At 34.2% G+C, this 24770-nt stretch overlaps 1 protein-coding gene across 3 annotated transcripts in view; it reads right to left on the bottom strand.

Moving 5' to 3' along the window:
* Positions 1 to 2453: 2453 nt before the first annotated feature.
* Positions 2454 to 24770, bottom strand: part of LOC144446152 (uncharacterized) — a 73432-nt gene continuing 51115 nt past the window's right edge. For all 3 annotated transcript variants that reach the window (XM_078135878.1, XM_078135877.1, XM_078135879.1), the window contains 4 exons: positions 22105 to 22415; positions 17655 to 18287; positions 11610 to 11786; positions 2454 to 7039 (listed from right to left, as the gene is read on the bottom strand). In XM_078135878.1, the coding sequence (XP_077992004.1) occupies positions 5252 to 7039; positions 11610 to 11786; positions 17655 to 18287; positions 22105 to 22362 (2856 nt within the window). In that variant the 5' untranslated portion in view covers positions 22363 to 22415 and the 3' untranslated portion in view covers positions 2454 to 5251. The remainder of the gene's footprint in view (positions 7040 to 11609; positions 11787 to 17654; positions 18288 to 22104; positions 22416 to 24770) is intronic.

The following is a 24770-nucleotide window of genomic DNA, read 5'->3' as shown; positions in this document are numbered from 1 at the left end:
GTAGACGGCCTACTCCCGGTGTTTGATCTAGGCCGCGCCATTGTGCAATTTGCACACAAAAATCATGATCGGCGCAGTTTTGATCTCTGTGTGCAAGAAATTTGCTGGTTGATGTACGTGTGCTCAGTCTGAGCTCGGAAAAAAGCTGAGTCTCTGCCGAGCGCCAGGCCGTAGCCGCCAACGGCTTAGTTGTAGTATTTATTACCCATCTATCTATGTCAGTCTATTGGTATAAGAGTAACGCGAGTTGTCACAATGGAATATGGGTAATATATGTATAGCCTTCAACTATGGTAAAACCTTTAGAGCGTGTGTGCAGACAACCACGTTGTTTTGTTGACATGACTAAATTGGAGGTTTATGGAGCGGACGCAATGTATATAACTTGAAACTGACGACATGGCACACCGGCAATGTAAACGCTCTCATTTTTACGACAGTCTATCGATGTTACTGCAACAAATGAGGCAGTTGAAGAACCTGTAATTTAGGAACCGTATCTGAATGTCAAGCGGAGTCGTAATATTACTCAGGTACGAATGTAGTAATCAAGTGTGTTTAACGGCAAAACTGAGCTATGAACACATGAACAATTTTACATTAAACATGTGAAATCAATTTGAACTGACAAGTTCACAATTATTTGAAAATCAAGGGTTTCAGTATTCCAGAATTGGCACTTTTTTTGTGCTGATGTTGTACTATTACAACTTTATAAATGTAATTACTTGTTGCAATAAAGAATTCTGAAATATACCTGTCTTTTGTTTGTTGTCATGCAGCCCATCATCCATTGATATGTAGTCTGGTTGGTAACTTCGGACAACTAATACTGTTACTAGCACACCTTAGATTTCAGTATTCCAGTATTCACACAATTCAGGTACACATAATATCTAGCTTTCCAAATGATGTGTTGTTATCAGCAATTTAATATTATCTTCTCGCTTTCGGACACCTAAATATGGGCTAAAATTTGGTCCATTTTTCATGGCCCCCTTTTGATGTTACATGTATTACAAATCCTAGATCAAACACTGCTACTCCTCAGATTCCTGTAGATGAAAGATTCCTTAAATTTTGTTAATATATGGTAGATGAATTTCATCATTTAATTCTTTGTTCTCATTATACAAAGAAAGGCACCTTTTTCTTTGTCATTTAATAATTCAAATGTTCATTCTAACGTTAAATGATAAAAGTAAATTTTTGCATATTTTGACCTCAGATGATGAACTTCCTCTTGGAAAAATTCTTGTAAACAGTCCTTCAGCAGCTGGTTAAAGGATGGTATTGCATTCACTTTATTTCTGTGTCATTTGTGTATTCTGTATATTATTTGTGTTGTTATGCAATAAAAGATTGATTTATCAAAAGAAATGTCAGTGAGTTTCGGTGAGTTGATGAATTCAACATTAATCAGACTATGAAAACTATTTTGTATGCATTCAGATTCGAAAGAATTTTTTGAAAATATAAAGATTTTGTGGTTATATTTCTATGATTATTTTATATATTTATCCTAAATTATCTAGAATGTACTCAAAAGTTCATGTTTTCTAGTATAAGTCTGCTAAAATATGATTTGCCATGGACATGTTTTATTACTACCAACAAAAGGAAAGTGACATTTTTCAACTATTACGCAATAAGTCATTTTGAGACTGCAAACAGTCGCAATTTCACGTTTTTTGACCTTTGTGAAGAAATTGAGTTTGAGGAGGTATACTGCCATCTACAGTTGACCTTATATATTTATCATCTTTCTTAGACTGGGTATACAGTAACATTCACTTCCGCACCAATATTTTCTCTATTTGAGACAATTTTTGTAACGGTTAGCCAATACTCAGTGGAATCTATTTAAAGTCTAAAATCCATCATACAACCTTATCTAAATCAGTTTTAGATTACAATTGAGTGTTGATATCCATAAATGATCTTTTAGGCACCAGTTGAGTTATAATGTTAACAGTTGTCAACAAAAGTAATTTGTTATGATACTGAAATTGCATTCAGTCAATAATTTCACCATAGTAACAATCAATGATGGAGAAATCTGATGTTAGGTCACAGGATCCGAAAGGGGGGGGGGGGGTGGGGGGTGGGGGTTATGGGGGAGAAAATAAAGTTAACCTGTAAGAAAACACTTTAAAATATAGTTAATTTAAACATCAAACTATGCTTGCATGTATACCATATACACACACACACACATACATACATACATACACGTATACATACACACACACGCGTCCACACATACACGTATACATACACACAAATGCACACACGTATACATACACATGCGTGCACACATCCATACATACATACACACACATGCACACACACACACACATACATACATACACACACACACATTACACAACTGAACATTTAACAATTCAGTTGTGATAAAAATGAAAGTACATGTTGTTATAACGCAAAAACTGAAATACCATTTCTTTATTAATGGTTTCATAACTTGTTAAAGAATTATTTGAACTTCTTCCTAGCTAACTGGAATACATAACATTCATAGTCTTGGCTCACACTCTTTGTACCAATCTATATTAAGATGCCTGGTGGAAGACTTTAGGAGTAAAACACAAAATGTCATCCTAAATATCACCAACTTCTATACTCTCGACATTGAGTAATGTCACCTTCTGCCTCTATTGCAATTTTCACAAAACAAAACAGTACTGCCCTCTATCACACACATTTTCGATTCTTTTGTTTATACTTAAACAACTTTCTCATTGCAATTACTGCCCAAAGTTTTGCCTGGAAAATTGAGTTTGTAAATGTTTAACCGTTTCATTATCTCAACAAAATGGCTTCTGTTTGTGGAGAATTTATATTGAAAATAAAGAATATGTGTGGTTTCATATTACAACCAACCAACCAACCACAAACTGTACGAAAGTTTTAACGTGTGCATAATTATGGAGAATTCAGCACTTGATCAAACCTTGTTTAGGTAAAAGTTTCAGAACAAATTCTTGTGTCATCTTTGGTTCAACAGTCGCAAGAACGTAATAATACAGTTTATAATAATACAGTACAGTTGAGGTGGTATGAGGAATTTTTTACTTTTAATGTGGGGAAAAACACACAGAAGGACTAAATAATTTATTTTTTTAGTATATTGAGACCACCCATCTTCTTTATTTCAGCCTGTATATTACAGTTTAAATTTGCCTTACACTTGTAATGCTAATCCAAATGGAAGGTGACTAAAAGAGTCAGTTCATAATACTGACTGTGGCTACTAACTCACTGTATGAAACTATAAAAATATATGACTCTTGTATTCACATGGCATAGGTAACACTATTAAAGAGAAACAATGAATGAATGAATGAAGTCAAACAGGTTTATAAAGATTGCAATCAATAAATGGAGTGAAACTGGCCTGTAATTAAAGATTGGAGTGAGACTGGCCTGTAAAGTTTGAAAAGAACACTCCAGAAAAAAGTATGAAAGTCAGACTTTGCAGAGAAAATTCTTGCATTTTGTCTGTGATGCCTGAAAGGTTTTAATTTTACCTGTCAAGGCTAAAGTGAAACATCCAATTTTTTTTGGACAGTAATATGGTTTACTTTGGAATGGTAAATTGGAAACAAATGCACTTTCAAACCAGCTACTGCTGACCTTGGTCATGCAGTGATTTAATTAATACCACCATTTTGGAGCGAGACATAAATGCTGAATAATGTGATCGTGATCCACAGTAGAAAGATCAAAACATAGCATCCATTTCAAATGTATCATTCCAAAGTAACTATATCCACTGTTCTACTGATTCTTGGAACCACGAACAATATATTCTCCATCCATTTTTTTCTAAGAAGACTGACGTGATCTAAATCTCAATAAGAAATTTGTCAAAGCAGCATCTCTGCTACATATTAATTTACCACTATGAATTCATGTAACAGCTGTTGAAGCAGTATATATATCAAGTCAAGTTCAAAGGTATACAATTTTAACACAAATTACTTATATAGTAGATTCTATCTGAATCTTATCAAAGTATAAATAAACGAATAACAGAAATATTACTTGTAACAACCCATTTGTATTACAACCAAGACTAAGGGTCAGTTGTATTTTAAGTCTTTCTTTTCTACTCATGCCTTAAAGGTACTTGGGGATTACTTTTTCTGACAAGAAATATCAAAGCAATATTGATAAACATTCCAGTGGTAATTCCAACAGCAAAATTGTACATTGGCATTCAAACATGCCGGATATTGCTATATTTTCAGAAACAGCTGCGTATATTTAAATAAAATTGCTACAATTTCAAAAAGCCACTTTCCTGACGATCTTAGGCAAGTATTTGAAACAAGTAAACAAAACAGTAAACAACAATAAACTAGATAAACATACATCAATAATGAATGAAAATACACAACACTATGCCTTTTATATATCAAACTTTTCTACAAACACAAAAATTAATAATTCATCTGAGCCATGATATTTAAAAGTTTTCAGTTCCCATGGCAACAAATTGTATGTAATGGAGTACAGTATAATGAAATAAAAAATCTGCTGAGTAATGAGATGTTTGATTTGCAGCTGACTGATGAGATGTGTGGTTGTTGCCAACATTCAAAATCTGTCATTAGCTAACATTTCATCAGTACATGAAAACTTACTTGAAACTTCAGCCCATGTAAATTTCTTTTTCAAATCTACACAAACATTTATAGATATTATATAGAAAATATGAAATGAATGCCGTAGTTACACAAGGGTGACAAGGATGTACACACAATCTAATTCTGCAGTTGTTCTCAGTTGTTTTGAGCAGTTTTAATGTTAAAATTTAATGATATCGGCTATTTTAGTTGTATTACTACACAATGAGAAAACATGAAGTGTACTATCCCTACACATTGTTGGGAACTTTCCATAGTTTGAGTACATTTTTACCAAATTCCATACAATGGAGAGTTAAGTTTCACACAATTTCTAACTTTCAAAATATTCTGAAAGTGTTTACGAAAGTTTTCAATTTGAAAATAAACACAATAAAATAGCCATTATTACCATAGTTACGTAAATTCATAACACTGTTTATTAGTGTTAAAGTTGTGGCTGATGCTATGCTTCATAGAAAGATTATCTGTCAATCACTTGAAACTTAATGCAATGTTTCACTTATTAGGTCAAAGGTTACATCTATACCACAACTCCGAGGTCAAAGGTTATTGGCAGTAATGTCTGTAAATCGGTACTATACATGATCTACTACTCCATTCATACTTCGTCTTTGCTGTTCAACAGTCAAATTTTGAATATCCTTCTCAAGGTTTTTGTTTTTGCGGAACATGTGGATATAGTTGAGTTGCAATTGTTTCTGGTATCGAATCACTTTCTGTTTTTCTTCTTGCCATACTGCTTGTTCTCTCTCAAAGGTTGTTTGTTGTTCATCTATTTTATCTTTTGCCTCCTTCAGTTCAGTTTTCAATCTCAGAATCTCTGCCTGACAGCTGTCAATCACAGCACTGCTCTTCTGTTCTTTTGCATCATCTGATTGGGAGATCAACTCATTACGTAATGTGGTGTCTAATTGGTTCTTGAGCCCCCTCACTTCATTTGTCACTTTGTCAAACTTGCCTTGCAGTATGTGGTTTTCTGATCTTCCTTTTCCGACCTTGACTTCCAGGGAAATGTTCTCACTTTTCAGAGTTTGCATTTTTTCTTTAAGATCAGCGATTTCCTTTTTCAGTGCAATATTTTGACTCTGTACACAAATTTCATGTCCTTCATGTTGCGCAAGTTTTCCTCTCATGATGGCTGCATCATTTTCACGAGAATTTAATTTCTCTCGGACGTTTCTAATCTCCCCTTCTCTTTGCATAGCTTTTTCCTTCCACATCATGGAATCTTTCTCTTGTTTAGAAAACTGTGACTTTAAGCGTTTAATATCTATTTCATGTTGTTGTTTCACGAGAGTTATTTCACTGTTCTGTTCAAGTAATAGCCGTTCTTGTTTTGTCACCTCAACTTGAAGTCGTGTGAAATCTTGCTCTAACTGTTTTTGTTCTGAATGTTTCTGATGACCGACATTGTTATTGTCTTTCAGTCTGGCTACCTTTGCCTGTAGCACTGCCCTTTCCCTTTCCACTTGATTTAATTTTGCCTGAATTGCCGAAATCTCACATTCTTTTTGACTTAACCGACGATGTAAAGTTGAAATTTCACCGTCTTTCTCACTTTCTATTTGTCCAAGTTTTTCCTCACATGCAGCTACGTCTCTTTCGCGTTGTATAAGTTTTTCTTTGATGGCAGTTACCTCTAGATGATTTTCTCCAACCTGTTTCAAACGACTCTGTAGATTGACAATGTCATCATTTTTGTCAGCAATTTGTTGACTCAGCTTTTCATGAACTTCTCGGAGGTACAAAACTTCACATTTCTCTTGTGCTAGCTCATTATCTTTCAATGTTGCAGCTTCTCGTAATGCAATAAGGTCTTTTTCCATCTTCCCAAGTTTCCTTTCTAGCTCTTCTTTCATTTCTTGAAGTTGCAAAACTTCAAACTTTTCAGCACTAAGTTCATTTTCCTTTTGGCACAGTTTTAGTTTGAGATGTTCAATTTCACTACTGATGGTAGACATTTCTCTTCTGCTTTCTTGTAAAATTCGTTTCTCAATAGTGTTCATTTCTGCTCCTTTCTCGCTCAATTCAGAGTCTTTATCCGACAATCTGACTTTCATCACTTTGACCTGGTTTTCTCTGTCTTCAACCACCAGTTGAATGTCCTTTACATGTGATTTCAAACCAACAAGTTCGTTAGTCTTATGAGAAAGTTCTTCTTTGGTTTCTTTAAGTTGTGATTTTAACAAGGATATTTCTCCAGATTTTTGACAAATCTGCCAATTAGCATCTTCCACTTGATTTTCATAGCTACTTCTTTCATCATTCAGAGTGCCAACTTTTCTGTCCAGCTGATCTTTCTCTTGTTTTACTTTATCAAGCTCCAGCAATAATTCTTTCTTCTTTGTCTCCAGTTGATAAATCTACACAAAAATATCAAAAATGAAAAACATTTATAAAAGTCAAAATTTACAAATGGCAGACAAAAAATAATTTCTTTGTCTTCTTCACAGCCAATCCATGTACACTTTGTTGTGTGCCCTCACAGCCCAACCATGCACACTTTGTTGTGTGCCCTCACAGCCATCCATGTACACATTGATGTGTGCCCTCACAGCCAATCCATGCACACATTGATGTGTGCCCTCACAGCCAATCCATGCACACTTTGATGTGTGCCCTCACAGTCAATCCATGTACACATTGATGTGTGCCTCAGATACAGCTCATCCATGTACACATTGACAGGTTCCCTCACAGCCCATCTATGCACACTTTGATGTGTGCCCTCACAGCTCATCCATGTACACATTGATGTGTGCCTCAGATACAGCCCATCCATGCACACATTGCTGTGTACCCTTACAGCTCATCCATGCGCCCTCACATGCACTTTGGTGTGTGCCCTCATAGCCAATCTATACACACTTTGATGTGTGCCCCCGCAGTTCATCCATGTACTATTTTCTGATGTTATGATTGGAACAGGTTCAGTTATTTGATACTCAATGACATCACTGAACTCAACATGGTTCCTTGCTAAGGTCAAGAGAGATTTTCTGTCACCATTCCTTTTTCTTCTTGACATTTTGTACTCCAAATAGAATGATTTATGATTTTGTCTTATATTGTGATCTGTACAGTCATCACCACATGTGTGGTCTTCACAAGTTTGAAAACTGTTTAGCAAGTCCCTAAAAATAGAAATTGGTCAATCATTTTGGAGAGTTAGAGCAAACGAAGGTGAAATATTTGGAATTGTGCCATCACAAGAGACTTCTGACAAAATCAGTTTGTGCACAGATGTTCATCACTACTTCCAGTTAAATGTCCGTTGTATTGTCCACAATGCTCCACAATTTACAGATTGGCCATTTTATAAGACATTTTGTTTTCTTTTCAACAATCTCTTCAGACTTGATATTGCACATCAAAGATTCACTATCTCAACACATATACACACAGATATAGACATAACTAACCACCAGATGGGCACACAACACACAGACTGAGACACATATTAGCACTGACACCAGATGGGCACACAACACACAGACTGAGACACATATTAGCACTGACACCAGATGGGCACACAACACACACAGACTGAGACACATATTAGCACTGACACCAGATGGGCACACAACACACACAGACTGAGACACATATTAGCACACAGACAGACAGATGTAGATAGACACATACAGATCACACACACACACGCACGCACGCACACACACACACACACACACACACACGCACCAAAGTAATAGCCCAATTCAAATTATCAATAATCAACTGTAAAGATATTGAGGTCTGATGGATTACAATCAAACATCACCAGGCCTACTGAATTATAAATACCCCATATTTTTGTTTCACTTCTCTAGCTTTTCAAAATTCAAACATTTTCTTCTGAAATAGGGAGTGCACGTAACTGAAAAATATTGCAAATGATGCGTACAAATCCCCTGGTAGAAATAAAAGATAACATCTACGATTGGTTACATACTCTCTGGAAGTACTATATCACTTCTTGCCAATTAATCTTTGACTTTGTGAAATATCAGATAGTTAGAGTGGCTTTTTTATCCACAAACAAATTCCTTTGTACTCAAAATGCAAGATGTTGTGTGAGAACACTATTTTACTTCCTGTGATATCACTATGCTGTTACTATGCCTCTACATGCATGGCTGCACTTTCATAATCACTCCTCGTTTTCACCTAAACATTTGTATTCGTTGTCAATGATACATCATCAAATGCTCAAGTTGATACTGAATTACGGAGAATAAATACTACAATCTTTCATTCATCAAAGAGTCATTAAGCGGCTTATAACCAAACCTTTGGCTGTATTTAGCTGTATTACATTCACTCATCAACTTACTAACTAGATTTGATGTTTCTGGCAATCTAACCCAGGAGTTCAATTTATAACGAGAGAATACTTTGGCCTGTAAACTTCTGATAAGTTACATAAACGAGAGAATAGGAACCATGTCATTAATTTAAATTGATTCCTATCAATTATACCTTATCACCATTCAAACTAGCTGTCTATATTATAATACAAAGCTCTTCATATTCAAAATGACTGCAATGGGCCAATAAAGGTTTTGACTTCTGTGCAGACAGTTTACAAATATGCTATCAATTATTCTGTTTATTTTTTGCAATAGTTTGGAAGTCAGTGAGAAGTCTTTACTGATCACGACTGAATTCAAAGTAATCGTGACTGTAAAATTCATTTCTATTCTTGCCTAGCACCATACAATGTATACAATACAATGTACAGTCTATTTTTAAAGATGAGAGATGGGCATCTTTAAAACAGGAAGTTTAAGCAGAACTCCCTAGCTTATACTAATTAATAGCAGAACTCCCTAGCTTATACTAATTAATACTCATGTTAACTGTATATACACTTCAGTGTTTGCTTTATCTGACTATGTTCAGTTACAATTTACAGAGCTCTCGCTACCATTGTCACAAACCGCAGCCTGTTTTACAGCACCATTCTTAAGGAGCCGTCCCATTGTGAAGTGTAGTGGAAGAAATAACAGCTCTGGTTTGTGAGAATGCTCGCTACCTATATTCACCATATGTGAATGAAAATTCTACATTATAACATGGCTACAAAAAAATCAACTGTTTGCAATAAAATTATTAGGATATTTAATTAATAATAATCTTTAGTCGTCCAAATAAATTTGGAAATTTGTTGAATGGTCGCCACTGAAAAGCACCCTAGTGTGGAAATGCAGAAAGAAACTAGAGTACCCCCAGGGGGATGGGGACCTGCGTTATTCAGCAGGGTCAGACTGGGCATCACCTTTCATACAGACCTGGTTAATTTTAAATCAAACCCAGCCAACACCGGGCGGGTTCCAACCCAGACTGCAGAGGTAAGAGGCGTATGAGAGCTAACTGCTGGGCCACTGACAAACCACATCTATGATACCCTAATTATGGACCTTGAAAGAGCCTTTTTGATTGGTTGATTTATATATATTTCTAGTCTCTAGTGTTAAAGTTGATAACATACCAATTAGAAATGAGAACAGTGAAATTTGTACAGATGTACCACTTGGATGACCTATCTTAAGTGAACTCTAGAAATCTATAAGGCTGACTGACGTCAACTAGTTTGTATATATCAATTAATCTAGTCTGAACAGCTGCAATTTTATATCATATGTTTTGAATGTTTGTGTGAAAAAATGATGGCATCTAGGTCAGTAAATAAACTGGGCATTCTCGTTACTTTGTGGTTTTATTGGGGCCAAAGTAACATCTCCAGTATGTGAATCAATTTATGTGTATACTGTGATACATGTGTAAGACATTTGGATGTTTAAATGTATTATTTCCCCTTGTATGTGCCTATACTACAATATCACGTCATTTCATCTATCAAGTGTTAGATTTTTCCTTCTATGTTGCATTAAATTTTTATTTTATGTTGCATTAATGTTTATAATCTCTTTGAATGGGAATGATACATCAAACTATCATATGCACATTGAATGTTTTTGTCACCAGTAAGAACCACAAAGAATACATCAATGGCTTTCCCATCAGTTTTTTGGGATTAATTTCAAATATGGTTTGGTGTCTACAGTTTGTTCCGCACAAAGAGAGATGTACTTAATTTGAAATGAAACGGTTGAGTTAGAGTGTGCATGACATGTGTTTCATATTCACATTTTAAGAGATCACTTTTACATTCATTGTTTAAAGTACATAGCTTGGATGCTCTTGAACAGCTGGATACATATGCTTTTAAGAATATTTCAAAAAACATTTTCTCATGATAGACCACTGCCAGGAGATGCTGTCATAATAGAGAATACAACTTGTGGTGACTTGTGTACATATACATTCATATTCGCTATTATACCAGCGCGTGCACGCACGCGCGCGCGCGCGCGCACACACACACACACACACACACACACACACACACACACACACACACACACACACACACACACACACACACACACACACACACGCACACACACACACACACACACGTACGTCAAATTGCACACATTTGAACAGACCATACAGTGTCTGTAGGCCTGATCAATCCACATGATCCTACAGCCCACTCCTATGTTGGTTCTGTGATGGTCGAAATACAAGTCTAAATATTCAAAATGTCACCTAATTGTTGATACATTAAGCTTGATGTGCAGGTGTAATCATATTATCCCTGGTATTCTCAATATTTTTTCTTCATTCATCCATGCAAAAATCATGACACAAGGCACTCGTCACTCATATTTGCCTCAGCTGGGTGAAGCAAAAAAATAAATACATTGTAACAGATATCAATATTGGAATTACCAATGATGGACATCTGTGCATGAGTGAAGTATTTCAAATCATATTTGTACATACTTATTACATATCTTTGTCAAGTAGCTTTATTTGTAGAATACTGTACATAAATTCATGATCAAGACTTGTAAACATCTTTACCTGTCTTCTTAGACTTTGCTCCATCTTATACATTTTATCTTCAGCTTCCTTGAGATCTTCTCTAACATCTTCCATTTCCTCCTCCCATACCTGTTGTTTTTCTTCGTATACCTTGAAGATGATTTGTTCATTTTGTTCCATTGTCTGTCTTAGTAGTGTGATTTGGGACTCTTGTTCCTATGGCAACAAGATATCAACAAACTGTTACTATGGTAACAAGGCATCAACAAACTATCTTATTTTACAAACTGCATACCTGCAAGGCTTAGTTATTTGTACTGTTTAACTATGATTGGTGAAACTTTAAAAAAAAAAGTTTCTTTTGCAGATGTTTGTTAATTGTTCGTACATGGTAAAAAAAATTACAAACTCTACAAATATCTCTTGTTTTCACAAACCTCCACTTATGGCCATGTCAGTGTGATACATTTATTAGTTATTAGCAAGGTTAAAATCAGAACTGATACGCCATGTTATCACTCAGTGCATATAATTGTACACACAAATACAATACTTTATATTGGTTCTGTCTAAGTTGCAAGGATAAAATAGTTTTAGTTCAGTCTTTGCAATATTTCAGGAAATCATAAAAACTGTACGAGGTAAGGCGATCTTAATATCACATTTCCAAATGCCAATAATTTTTTTGCTAAAATGACATTAACAAAATGGATATAAATATACAACCACATGGACTGGTATTGTGTTATCACTTCTGGGGTTTTTTTGTTGAAAATTTGTCTTTGATGTAGGCATCATGCAGACTTAAAAAGTTTGAACAAAACCGCATCAAATTGCAACATTTAGACGATGTGGTTTCATGTGACCTCATAATGGTCTCATATCTGGTTAGAGAGTTCAGTATGTTGACAGACATTTCCACATGATTGAATTTTGCTCTGAGAGAATAAGATTATCTGTACCATATGGTGTTGTATATTCTTTCTTTCTCTCGGATTTATTTGTAATAATCACAGTGAAAACATTGACAATATGGTGGCGTCCTTTGATATTATAAAACAAGTTTTGATTTCCAGTACTCGTATGCCGGAACTTCGCTTCATATTTTGCTTTTTATCTTTCTTTTTGTAACTTATTTGTCTCTATAATCGTACAGAAAGGAAAGTTTTATCATTTGGTTGAAATATTTGATGGAATTTAGAAATGTATTCTTTTCACTCTGCTGAATAATCAAGGTTAAATAGTGAATAATAATCTATTCAAAATATGTGTCTGTCAATCATCGCATAGAGGAATGGGAATTGTATTGTAGTGGCATTATCTCCTTACATCTACACAGTTCAGCTCACCATATGGTTTCAGATGTTCTGTTTTGCGAGAATGCTTACACTATCCCCTACATAGAGTTGCTTTACAAAATCTAAATTTCATGTTTAACAAGAAACAAACAATTTCGACTAAAATCAGCAACAAAATTTGAAAAAATTTTCATTTTGTAACAAAAAGTTCATGTATAATCCTGCACGTTTTGTACCCCAAGTTTTTTTTCCGTAAGTACTACCAAATTTTTTCATAAACATTATGAAGTTTAATATCACATAAAACAATATTTGTATAATTAATTTAAAAGTGAGCTGTGATACTCTGTGAAATACTAGTTTGTGGTTTTAATTCACGTCACAGACTGCATTCACCCACCATAGTGTGATGGGTGGGACATGTCACACACTGCAGTCACCAATCTAAGTGTGATGGATAAGGTAACATCAGGTATATGCAAACAACAACTCTTTTCACTTTCATTTTCAATTCATACTGATACACATAACATCCTCATTGAGTCAAGCCTTGCTAAATCACATTTTTACTAGAGGACAGCAGTTATATTTTTCCAAGGTTTTTAATCAGCAGTGTTTTTGTTTGTAAAGTTTGCTACCAAGCTACCACATTACAGATAACTACAAAATTAAAATTTCTGGTTTTTATTAAAGCTCAAGTTTGGATAAGATTAACATTTACGTTTGAAAAAGATTTGTCTGGCAGAGCTAGAGAAAATGTTAGTCCTGAACAAAAGAATGATCTAATCCTCGTAGCTTTACAAATAAGATAAAACTAAATGTAAGAACTCAGGATTGAAACCTTGTCATTAACAAAATCTTACATACATGTATGTATTTAGGTGTTCAAGTTTGAAAGTAAGAAAATCTACTAGTTGGTTAGCAGTCTCCTCTTAATCTCTAACTGAATAATTAATTGATCTATTGATTGTTGCATCTTGCAGAGTCATATATGAATAGTTAATGAATGGACACCTACCCCTACCCCAACACACACACACACACACACACACACACACACACACACTTAATGAAGGTGTACATGTTAACACTATGGACTCATTCACTTTAATAGTTCCATACTTATTACTCAACATTAATATGGTCTTCGTCTGTCTCGTTATAAAAATCCATAAATCTACTCTTCTATGACGGAAAGACCAGTATATCACAATTCAAGCTAAAATTTTAGTGAACAGCAGAATGGAATAATACTTAGCTGTAGTAGTTTGAGACCTTTTAATACTTACAAGTAATGAAAAATATATAACAATATTACTAAGTTAAACATACTTATTTGTGAAATTACAATATAACTCTATTTGATGAAATGTATGGACAACATTATTAAGTGGAATTTTTTCATTAATTATCAGGTATGCTTAAATTGACTTCAAATTAGGTTTGTTATAATTAAATTGGGTTTGAAATAGAGTACAATGTACTTGTGTTTGTCAACTTGGTATTTTTCCATATGCTAAAGGGAAAGGCAAACACTGATTTTCTTCTCCCATTTCCTGAAGCTATGTCACTCACATTTCTTACGTTGAGGGACCTCAATATTTAGTAATGTTTAAATTTTGTGCTATATTTATCTGAACAAAATATTTTGTGGTGAATTATAATTTTGTAATATTTCACAACTAAATTTGTACTATTTATAAATTTCTAATGTTCTTAATTACTGCATTGTTAATGTGGTTGATTGATACATTAAATTTTAATCAACATATCAAATTCAATTTGGCATTTTTAATTACCAGGTCTTTCACTATGGAAAATTCTATGTTTTAATTTTTGACACCAAGATTTACCTTTTGAGTTCCATGATTTATTTCCATAGATTTCACATTTCCTATGAAGGGAAAACTGTTGATGACATTATTATCAGCTCAACCCATCCTTGTAAACATCCTACAATTTCTTCCGGTGAAATTGAGCTATCAATGATTAAAACTTGACTTTATACGAATATTTACCAACGTTTTTGAAAATATCTATGAACAATACAAAAATCAATGCAGGCAGCATTTCAAACATAATCAGAAAGGTTTTGAAAAGATTGTTCATTTCGGTTGTCTTTGTTTGTCTCTAAAAATGCCTGCATTATTTGTGAGGAACCCAGACAGAAGTTTTTCTCATTTCAATAACTGATATATTTCAAACAGGAGATAGTCACCAGCCATGTCGTGTAGATAATTTGCAACCTTTTTTACTTAGCAGGAATTCTTACTCCTTAAACCATGCCCTATGTCATAAAGATGAAGTGTTTAGTTTATGTATCGGAAATAGATTTAATTGAAATGTGGTAAAGTACGTAGTTTTGGCTGAAATTTGATATGTAAAGACAACTTTATGTCAGTGGAAGTCTCCAGTCAGGTCATTCTGAGATCAGTGACATGTCATGGTTTCACCTCTGCCATTATAGATATCCTCTCTATCTCAATCTCTCCACATTCCGGAATCTTACATTCTACTTTCAAAGTCACATTTTTTAAATTGTCATCATCACTTGTGCAATTTTCACAATTCTCATAAGTTGTAAAAGTTATATAATACATTTTTTTTTTAATTTTCAAAATCACTTGTGAAATTTTCACAACTTTTAAAAAGTTATGTTATACATTAAAATTCAAACTATCTGCCACTGTTGTATTCCCAATTTGATGTACGTAAAAACATCATCAAATAATTCTATATTCAGACACGTTATCTTTTACCTATTTGTTTTTACCGCTTTCTTAGCCCCCCCCACCCCTGTGAACATTATTTTTCATTTTACTATTGTCAGTATATATATTTTAGCGCCACCTACACTGACTCTATATTTGTCTTGTTTACAAATTTTACACTCCAATGTCATTTTATTTCAGATTCAACTAAAAACAACAAAGTGCAATTTATTTAACTGTAGATGGACTGATCTAGTATAGTACTCTGTTACAAAATAACATTCTTAAAACAAAATGTCCATTATGTCAAACCATAGAATCTGAATCATCTAAAATTCACTTCTAGTGTTTCATACTTTATCATATCACTATTAAATAAATCTCCCCTGCTATGATCTCACTATCAAATTGCAGTATTCCTATGATTTATTACCAAATTTTATTATCAATTTAAGAAGGAGAAGAGGATATTGTCATTATTAATGATTTAAGGTCAAAACTATAATCATCATAATTACATCTACACACATGTTTCTAGCCATGATTTAGTATTTGAATTCCATCACAATGAAAGGGCTCATTTCCATGTAGGGCTTTTAAACTTAAGAATGGTACATGCTAGTTGAATGATCTATCTAATCAAAGAATAAAAGAGAGTGAGATCTTCCTGCGATAAACTGTTAACATTTTTAATAGTACATAATGTAGTACAGGCCTCTGTCAGATAAGGATTAAAATTTTGATAGTTGTCTGGTAGAGCTTTTGAACAGTTTCCCCGTAGTCAAAAATAAAGAGTGATCCTATCTATTTCTTATGATTTAACTGATAAGATAATACTAACATGAAATCATGGGATTCTAACATTGGTCTTTAATTTCAATTCTGTATATTTGTATCTCAACAATAATTTATAAAAGTGGCTGGTTAAAAAGTAAATTTTGGCCCTGTTTATAATATTTGAATCCTATACAAATTGATGTTTGAAGCAGCTGGAGCAATGCCAAATGGAAAGTATTTCTGGTCAATTTTATCTGAGGATGTTGAAAGGGTTAGGAGACCAGAAATGATGGAAGTGACGCAAACCAGGAACAGGAAGACATGTATTCCGTCATGTCAGGATAAATCAAACATTCCTACCTAAAAATGGAAACAAACATACTGACTAAAAAAGGTCTGATAATATCATATCCCCAAACTGCCATTACAGTCATGAGATGTCACCTACAGTTACTGGTATTTCTCTCTCCAATAGATTCTTTATATGTCAGAGAACGAAAATAGAAAGTTTACCATACTAACCCAGTTACTCTAGCATGTACATAATTACTGACACTCAAGGCTAAATATTTGTGTGTGATTGGAAATTTAAGATAATAACTTGGTCTGTTAGAAGATGGTATTAGACTATCTGGAGACATCTTGTAGACAGATAGCAGGAGGTCATTCACTTGACCTGACTGCATAAAACAGAGATGATAAATACATTGTACATATATCATCCCGTATGAGGTTGTTCCCACGAAACTTTATATCTAAGGATAAATTACAATCAAGTGACCTTGAATTTCAAAGTATCAATGACATTTTTTGTGGTTTGAAAAATGCTTGAGACATTACAGAATCAAATATGACAAAAAAAATATTTGAAAAATTACAGAACCAAAGATGAGATCGGATATTGGATTACGGCAAATGAGAGTAATACCATGGTGTCATTATGATGAAAGTATAGATTGTACAAATTATTGTTTGTGAGTTGATGAATACTATGTGTAGCCACCACTATCATGAATAGCTTAATATTTCTATTTACTTATTCGAAAGGCAAAATCTGATTTAATTTTACTCTGCAACATTTCAAAGTTGAACGCAATAAAGAGACAAACAGCTGATGAAAATTAATACTCACAAAGTAAAAAAATTTCTTGGAAGCAAATACCCAAATTTCTTCTTACTCTGTGAGTAGAAATTGTCATAAATAACTATAAACACAGAGTCTATAGATATTTACCCTTGCATGACATATCTGTATTATTATATTCTTTGTCATTTTTTCATTATTAAACCAGACTCACCTGTATTTTTTGTTTGAGTTCATATATGTTTTCCATCTCGTCTTCCTCCATGACAACCCCGGAGGATAGATGTGATGATACATGGGATGAATTGTCTTCATATTGGTTTAGGGTTCTATACTCTGCAGCTTGGCTTGATGTCACACTCACATTACTATGTCGACGTGAGTCCTGCATTGAGAGCACTGGAGGTTGTCTGCAGTCAGAATTATAACTTGATTGACTTGAACGACTTACACGACGGTAGTCTAAAACCCGACTAACGTTGAGGTTGGAATTCAAATGATTGTAGTTAAAATTGAGTTGATTCAGTGATTGTGAGATCGGGGCCCTTTTCAGTGAAGGCTTCAAGTCAGTCAGCTGGTTTATAGAAGAAATACTACTTCGTTTTCCGGAATTAACAAACTTGATGTCCTGCAGGGATTGTGCTTTGATAGGGTGAGACCTAGCCGGTGCATAATGAGTACCTCCGGGATGGAAGTGGTCTCTAGGATACTGAGCTCCAGATACTACATCTGGTACACGAGGTAAACCAGCAATATTATCCGGAGTTGCAGGCCCTCTTTTTGTTGACACTCCAGTCGGTGTTATAGGTCGGACTGCAATAGGTTTGATCAGCCTTTTTTCTTTATGCTGTGTAGTAAAACAGAACACCAGTTACCAATAACACCAACTACGAATACTGCCTACTAGGCATGCACAGATGGCTGCTATACAAAAATGCTACTTGAATTACTAATATTATTATAATGTTAAGCTATGTATAATTTATGTGGTCATTCACATGTAAATACCATGCAAATGACTAATGTTATCCATACGTAAATGTTATGTAAATGATGACTAAATGTATGCATATGCAAATTATATGTAAATATTAATCTGTCAGCATGTGGTGCTGCACTGAACTCATGGAATGCTGTCGGGCTAATCTCTTTGGGAAGATTGTGGGTTATACAAATGTTCTCTACCAAAAACAAGCACAATGATGCTAATTATACAATGAAAATAAACACTTCTGATATTTAAAACAACACTCAAACAGATCAATAGCAGTATTAAACACATACAATTCCCTAAAAACATTACACAAATAAACTCATCGATTTAAATTTTCACATCTGGATATCCTGTAGTTCTTTTCAATGGCTGTATTCAAAGATATAGATGTACAGTATAAACAAGGTATCATGCATATAATTCATTATAAACCCACTATAAATTTTCTTTCCTATGATTTTTTCTTTTGATGACTATCTTTTCATCAACAACATTTCAACTAAAAAAATTTCCTTTAATCAATCTAAACTATAGAGAGAGGCATGCTAGAATTTAGTAGCTATTCATATTTTCACAACAACTGTAAGTATTTTAAATTGATTTTTTCCCTAAATTTTTCAGGATCCCAATCAAAGTGACGGGAAATTAAAATTATCAATTATATTTACTTGGAATTTTTAAAAATTAATGCATTGTGAAAATGGTTAGAGTTTACTTTAATATTTGCCTTCGAAATATTATCTTTTGAGAGATGATTCTGGGGAGACTGGGCAAGACCGAAAGCCTCATGTTACTGTATAAGTTTTATAATATTACGTGGATACCACCATATTCTGAAACATTAGTATCTCTAGTACAATATACTGTAACTATACTTGTACATCTTGTTCAAACATCCCTTTAGTTTTTTTAATGAACTATTCAATATTTTAATTGGCAAACTTTCTATTGTGGAATTAATGAAATCATAATTAACAGGAAATTGGCAGTGAGATCTACCAGTGACTCAGTTTACACCATCTAATTCATATCTTACAATGACTCCGCTTTAAGTAACAGCCTTATTTTAGCTGATGGCAAGATGAAATTGGTTATTTAAAATTACACAAGTTTGACACTATCTACACATAATTGGAAGTATTGAGATAAATGATGTCTGGGTTTAGTTTAGAATTATCTTTTACAGTCCAAACATGGATGTTGCAGCACCAGGTTACTATGACAACACTGTCCAACTGGCCTTGAGACAGTGTGTGAGTTCTATGTTGTAGGACCAAGGTCTGTAAAACTCATTCACAGCAATATAGGGTACATAACTTGTATGAGGCCGAGTTGATGAGGAAAACATATTATTTCTAAAAATTTACGATTTTGTATTTCATTGGTGCCGAAAACAAATTCAGAACTTGAAATAATGTCGAGAAATGTATTAATATTTTCATAAGTGTTATTTTGTACACATCACATCTAAAATAAATATTCATATAAAGACCAAACATGACGTGTTCTTCCAGTGTTACAAACTAGCCAGTGTGTAGGTTTTATCACAAAGTTAAAAGCTGTTGCTATACAGTCGATTGGATTGATGGAAATAAGTTCACAAGTTCAGAAAGTAAGTTCATGGACTTGCAGGTCTTATTTTCATTCATTATACTCACAAGCCAAGTTGAACACGTTTGAACAAACAATATACACACTGGTCACTCTATGTTATGACAATACATATCTATATATCATTGTCCTGTGTAGTCACCATTTGCCTCTCTAATTTTTTCATAAATTATGCTTGTACTGAAATAACCAATATTTTCCTTCATTCTGAAGACTTCATTCTATAGTCTTGAAAAAAAAAGTTTCCATCGTTCTCATTGTCTGACTCAAAGTGACAACTGTAAACTGGTTTTGTATTCTCTATATTTTTGCTGATAGCCTTCGATTGTAATGAAATGACTAAAATTCACAAAGTTAGCCAGTGTACAGGTCCCTAGGTAGGTATAAATCACCAGTACTGCAGTTATTACTAATGACATCCATTGTAAAAAACTCATCAGTTATCACTATTAATGACAATCATTAAAAAAAACTAATTAGGGTAAAACGAAAATTCACATCTGAATTCACTAAAATAATAGATAGAATTCATCATTGTCAAATGATAAATGATACATTCTTGAACCTTCATAATACTTTAAATCATAAAACTGAGAAAAGACGAATATTTGAAGACATTTCATTAATTAGTGTTTAATTTATGATATAATAAAATACGATAGATATTAGAGAATTAATATATCATGTAGTTAATAACATTTTATTTGCATGACTTGTCCAGTGATTGTCATCAATCTATCAGACATAAAGTTGAAAGTGATAAAACAATATTGTTTATGTGTCTGGCACAGTCCCTGATAAAATAGGGTTGTCTGGCACAGTCTCGGATAAAATAGGCTTGTCTGGCACAGTCTCGGATAAAATAGGCTTGTCTGGCACAGTCTCGGATAAAATGGGGTTGTCTGGCACAGTCCCTGATAAAATAGGCTTGTCTGGCACAGTCTCGGATAAAATGGGGTTGTCTGGCACAGTCCCTGATAAAATAGGGTTGTCTGGCAGTCTTGGATAAAATTGGGTTGTCTGGCACAGTCCCTGATAAAATGGGGTTGTCTGGCACAGTCCCTGATAAAATGGGGTTGTCTGGCACAGTCCCTGATAAAATAGGGTTGTCTGGCACAGTCCCTGACAAAATAGGGTTGTCTGGCACAGTCTCGGATAAAATAGGGTTGTTTGGCACAGTCTCGGAGAAAATGTTGTTTGGCACAGTCTCAGATAAAATGGAGTTGTCTGGCACAGTCCCTTATAAAATGGAGTTGTCTGGCACAGTCTCGGATAAAATGGAGGTTTCTGGCACAGTCTCAGATAAAATGGGGTTTTCTGGCACAGACACTGAGCATGTCAAAATGATAAAATTGAAATTTGCCTTGTGATGAGGTGTGAGCTGTTTTCACTTGTTTGGCTTCTTTTGTTTTTATAAGACTTGAAATAAAATGTTCATCAAATGATTGAAGGGTATATTGGTATCTTTATTGTGTATTATTTTATAGAAGAAAGACTAAATGTGTAAATTTCAAGTGTAAATTAAAGGGCAATGCCACTCCACAAAATAAAGGCATTTTTTTTTACAAACTTTGGGTACTAGAAAGTCATTTTATGATTTTACATCACTTACATTACATGTGATTGCTGGAAATACAAAGTGAAAATTATTGGCCATCCATTCATGAGTATCAACAAATGCTGAATCAAGTCAAGTGTGGAAATTATGTAAATGTACTAGGCAACACAACACAAGGCAACTCATGAATATTCATGTGCTCCATACTCCTGAATCTGCAATGTTCAACCATTCCATGTTTATAACGTTAGCCATGGCCGCAACTACTCAGTAGTTTTCAAAAGGAAATTGGAACTTTTTTTTTCAAAATTCAAGACCCCAAACTTTTAAACTGTACCTGTTTTCTTATTGACATACAAATTGATCAATGTTGACAAGATAAAATGATTTCAAGACAAAAGTTTGACGATGGTTAAACCTGTCCTCTATGCCTCAGAGTTATACTTCGGAATTATAGTGAAATAGTGTGGTAGTAATATGAGATGAACAGATAGTACTCACTCTTTCTAACTTTCCACTGACAGGAGTTATTGGTGGTGGTCCAACCTCCAAATCTTCGTATACATGTCCATCTTTTTCTGATCTGTTGATTGTATCGTTATGGTAGTGATGGCCGCCAACACCACCACGGTATCCACTATCATTTAGTAAACTACTCACACTTCCCATAGTGCTTGATAAAGGTGACTCATAAGGTGCTCTGCTGTAACCATTTATAAATGTGGCCTCATTGAGTCCTCTATTGCTACATGTTGCCATGGTAACCAAGCACTCACAGTGGTGGCAGGGTGAATATAATGTGGGGCATTTATCTGTAAATAACAACAGGAAATAGAAACTATTATTCATAAAATACATATTTCAGCTCAAATTTTGTGATTTGATATCAAATCTCAGTCTACACTTTATTTTTACTCTCACTGTAAGAAACCCAACAGAGCTGGTTTATTTGATTTGTAGGATATTGAGACAATATGATTGCGATTGGTGTTACAGTAAATACAATGATTGGCTATTAACTTTAACATACATACTTACACACTCAATCACACAGCCTGTAACTTGTAAAATCACATGTGTTCACAAAGTAGATACAGTCAGCATGTCAGATTTCAAAGTATTTAGAAAGCTTAGTTTGTTACCATTATTTTTTACGTTATCTTACTAAAGTGATTTGAAACTACTTCATTAACACTTAGGTTCCACTAGTTAAATAATATACCACTATTTCAACAAACATTGGTATTTTTCATTTCTCCTTTTTTTCTCATTTTTCAATCTCAATTGCATAAATCTACACCATTTTATGTTTGAAATCTTACAAACCTATGTCAATCATAATAAGTCTAAAAGTACACATGAATCAAACTGATGCACTTTTAGTAAGTACGTAAAGAGTTCAAGTGACATGTTTTTGTGCTAAAGTTTGGGAACCTTGGGGTAGGGAAGGGGGTAGAGGTATAGATCCCTCTAAATTTATGATACAAGTTGGTATGGGAATCTATGCAAGTTTTATCCTGTCAAACCAGTTTTGCTGGAGGCCATGGTAGAATAACTGAGGACCTCAGCCTAGATTTTACCTTCTGTCTGCCTCTAACAAACTGGCATTTTTTTAAACATTTGTTTTACAATTCCACTACAAGACTTTCAATAAACCACAAAAGGTGTTTTTTGAAAACTTTTCACAAAAATATCAAATTTTCAACAAAAATGATAAAGATTTCATACAAAAGAAATAACATTTAGCAGAAAACAATAGTTGGAATTTTATGGTGGTAAACAACACAGTTACACATGGGTGATGCTTCTTCAGGGTATAGAAAACCCACATATTTACAAAACTTAAACAACAGGGTCATAATGTTAACGTCCGACCTTCTGGCAATGGTGTACAATAGTTTTGCCAGTAAATCAGTAATTCATTCACACATTGGGGTGATAAAGTGCTACTGTGCAGTCTGTCAAAGGTCTTTACAATATATCTTACATCACTTCAATGTTACAACCTTTGAAAATAGTTTGCTTTTTAAAAAAAATAAGTTGGCTTTGTTGATGTATACTAGTATAATACTTGCAAATAACGCAATAAAGTCAATTTTGTCATGAGTCAAAATTTCTGTGTAAATGTCACAATTTTTTATCAGACTTGGTACTGTTGCTGTTACATTATAGAAGGCAAAGTCTATATACCCAGAATTTTGTACTCATGATGATGCAGAGTTTTTTTGGAACAGATTGCACTTTCCGCGAGTAACAGCCTAAAGATTGTTTTGATGACAATTGCCTCCAGAAACGTGCTTATACCATTGAGTTTTTAGAAATGGTAGTTACAGAAGGCAATTACTGCAACCGTCCATTTGGGTTCACAATTATTTACTGCTAATTACTGAATTTTGACAATGGCACTGCCTTAGGCGTGTATGTCTAAATTCTGCATACGATGTCTGTCATGTGGAAAGTGGGGCACTTGCATACTATATACAAAGACAACACAGAATTTTTCTTTTAGTAAGATCTCGCTAAAGACACAACAGTGATAAATCTGTCTGTATTTTTTCTACCATTCACTCAACTCCAGTATCATGTTTTTAACATGGCCAACTAACAAAACACATCACAACTCCATAGCTCACATCACGCTCCATTTCAACTCTTTTCACATTCTACCCTTTGTGTGCTTCTCACTTTTCCTAACCATGCGTTTTGTGGTATATCAGGTATTGCCGATCACTTAACATTGACCAATAAGTTCAGTTGAGACAAAGCTGATTTCTATAGAGTGGAACACAGTTCAGGAGAGAGAAAGTTACTACTATTTCATTTGTTTTTGTTATTATGAGGTGGTCTCAGTCTTCAAGCTTGTTCCAAACCGACCTCTAGAGTCTCTGAAATAACACCTTGGAAAGTAAGGACTTGGGGATACAAAACCTGAGTGTTGCTCTGACCCTAACGCAGCATCAGGTATGACAGTACAGATAATGTAGAAAGTGACAAAGTCAGTCATGCTAACAAGACAGAGTGTACAGACTATAATTTCCCTCAGGTCTTCAACTGCTGTGCAACAATAGAGTTCCTTTTCCATGTCAATTGTTCTCAGTAGACCAGTATATTCTACTCATAAACTAAACTTACACTGCAAATCCGACAGATGAGTCATAATTTGGTTT

The sequence above is a fragment of the Glandiceps talaboti genome, chromosome 15 (genome assembly GCF_964340395.1).
Source record: "Glandiceps talaboti chromosome 15, keGlaTala1.1, whole genome shotgun sequence".
In the NCBI taxonomy this organism is placed as follows: domain Eukaryota; kingdom Metazoa; phylum Hemichordata; class Enteropneusta; family Spengelidae; genus Glandiceps; species Glandiceps talaboti.
Note: the sequence above shows the minus strand (reverse complement) of the source record. Positions and strands in the feature narration are given on the sequence as shown.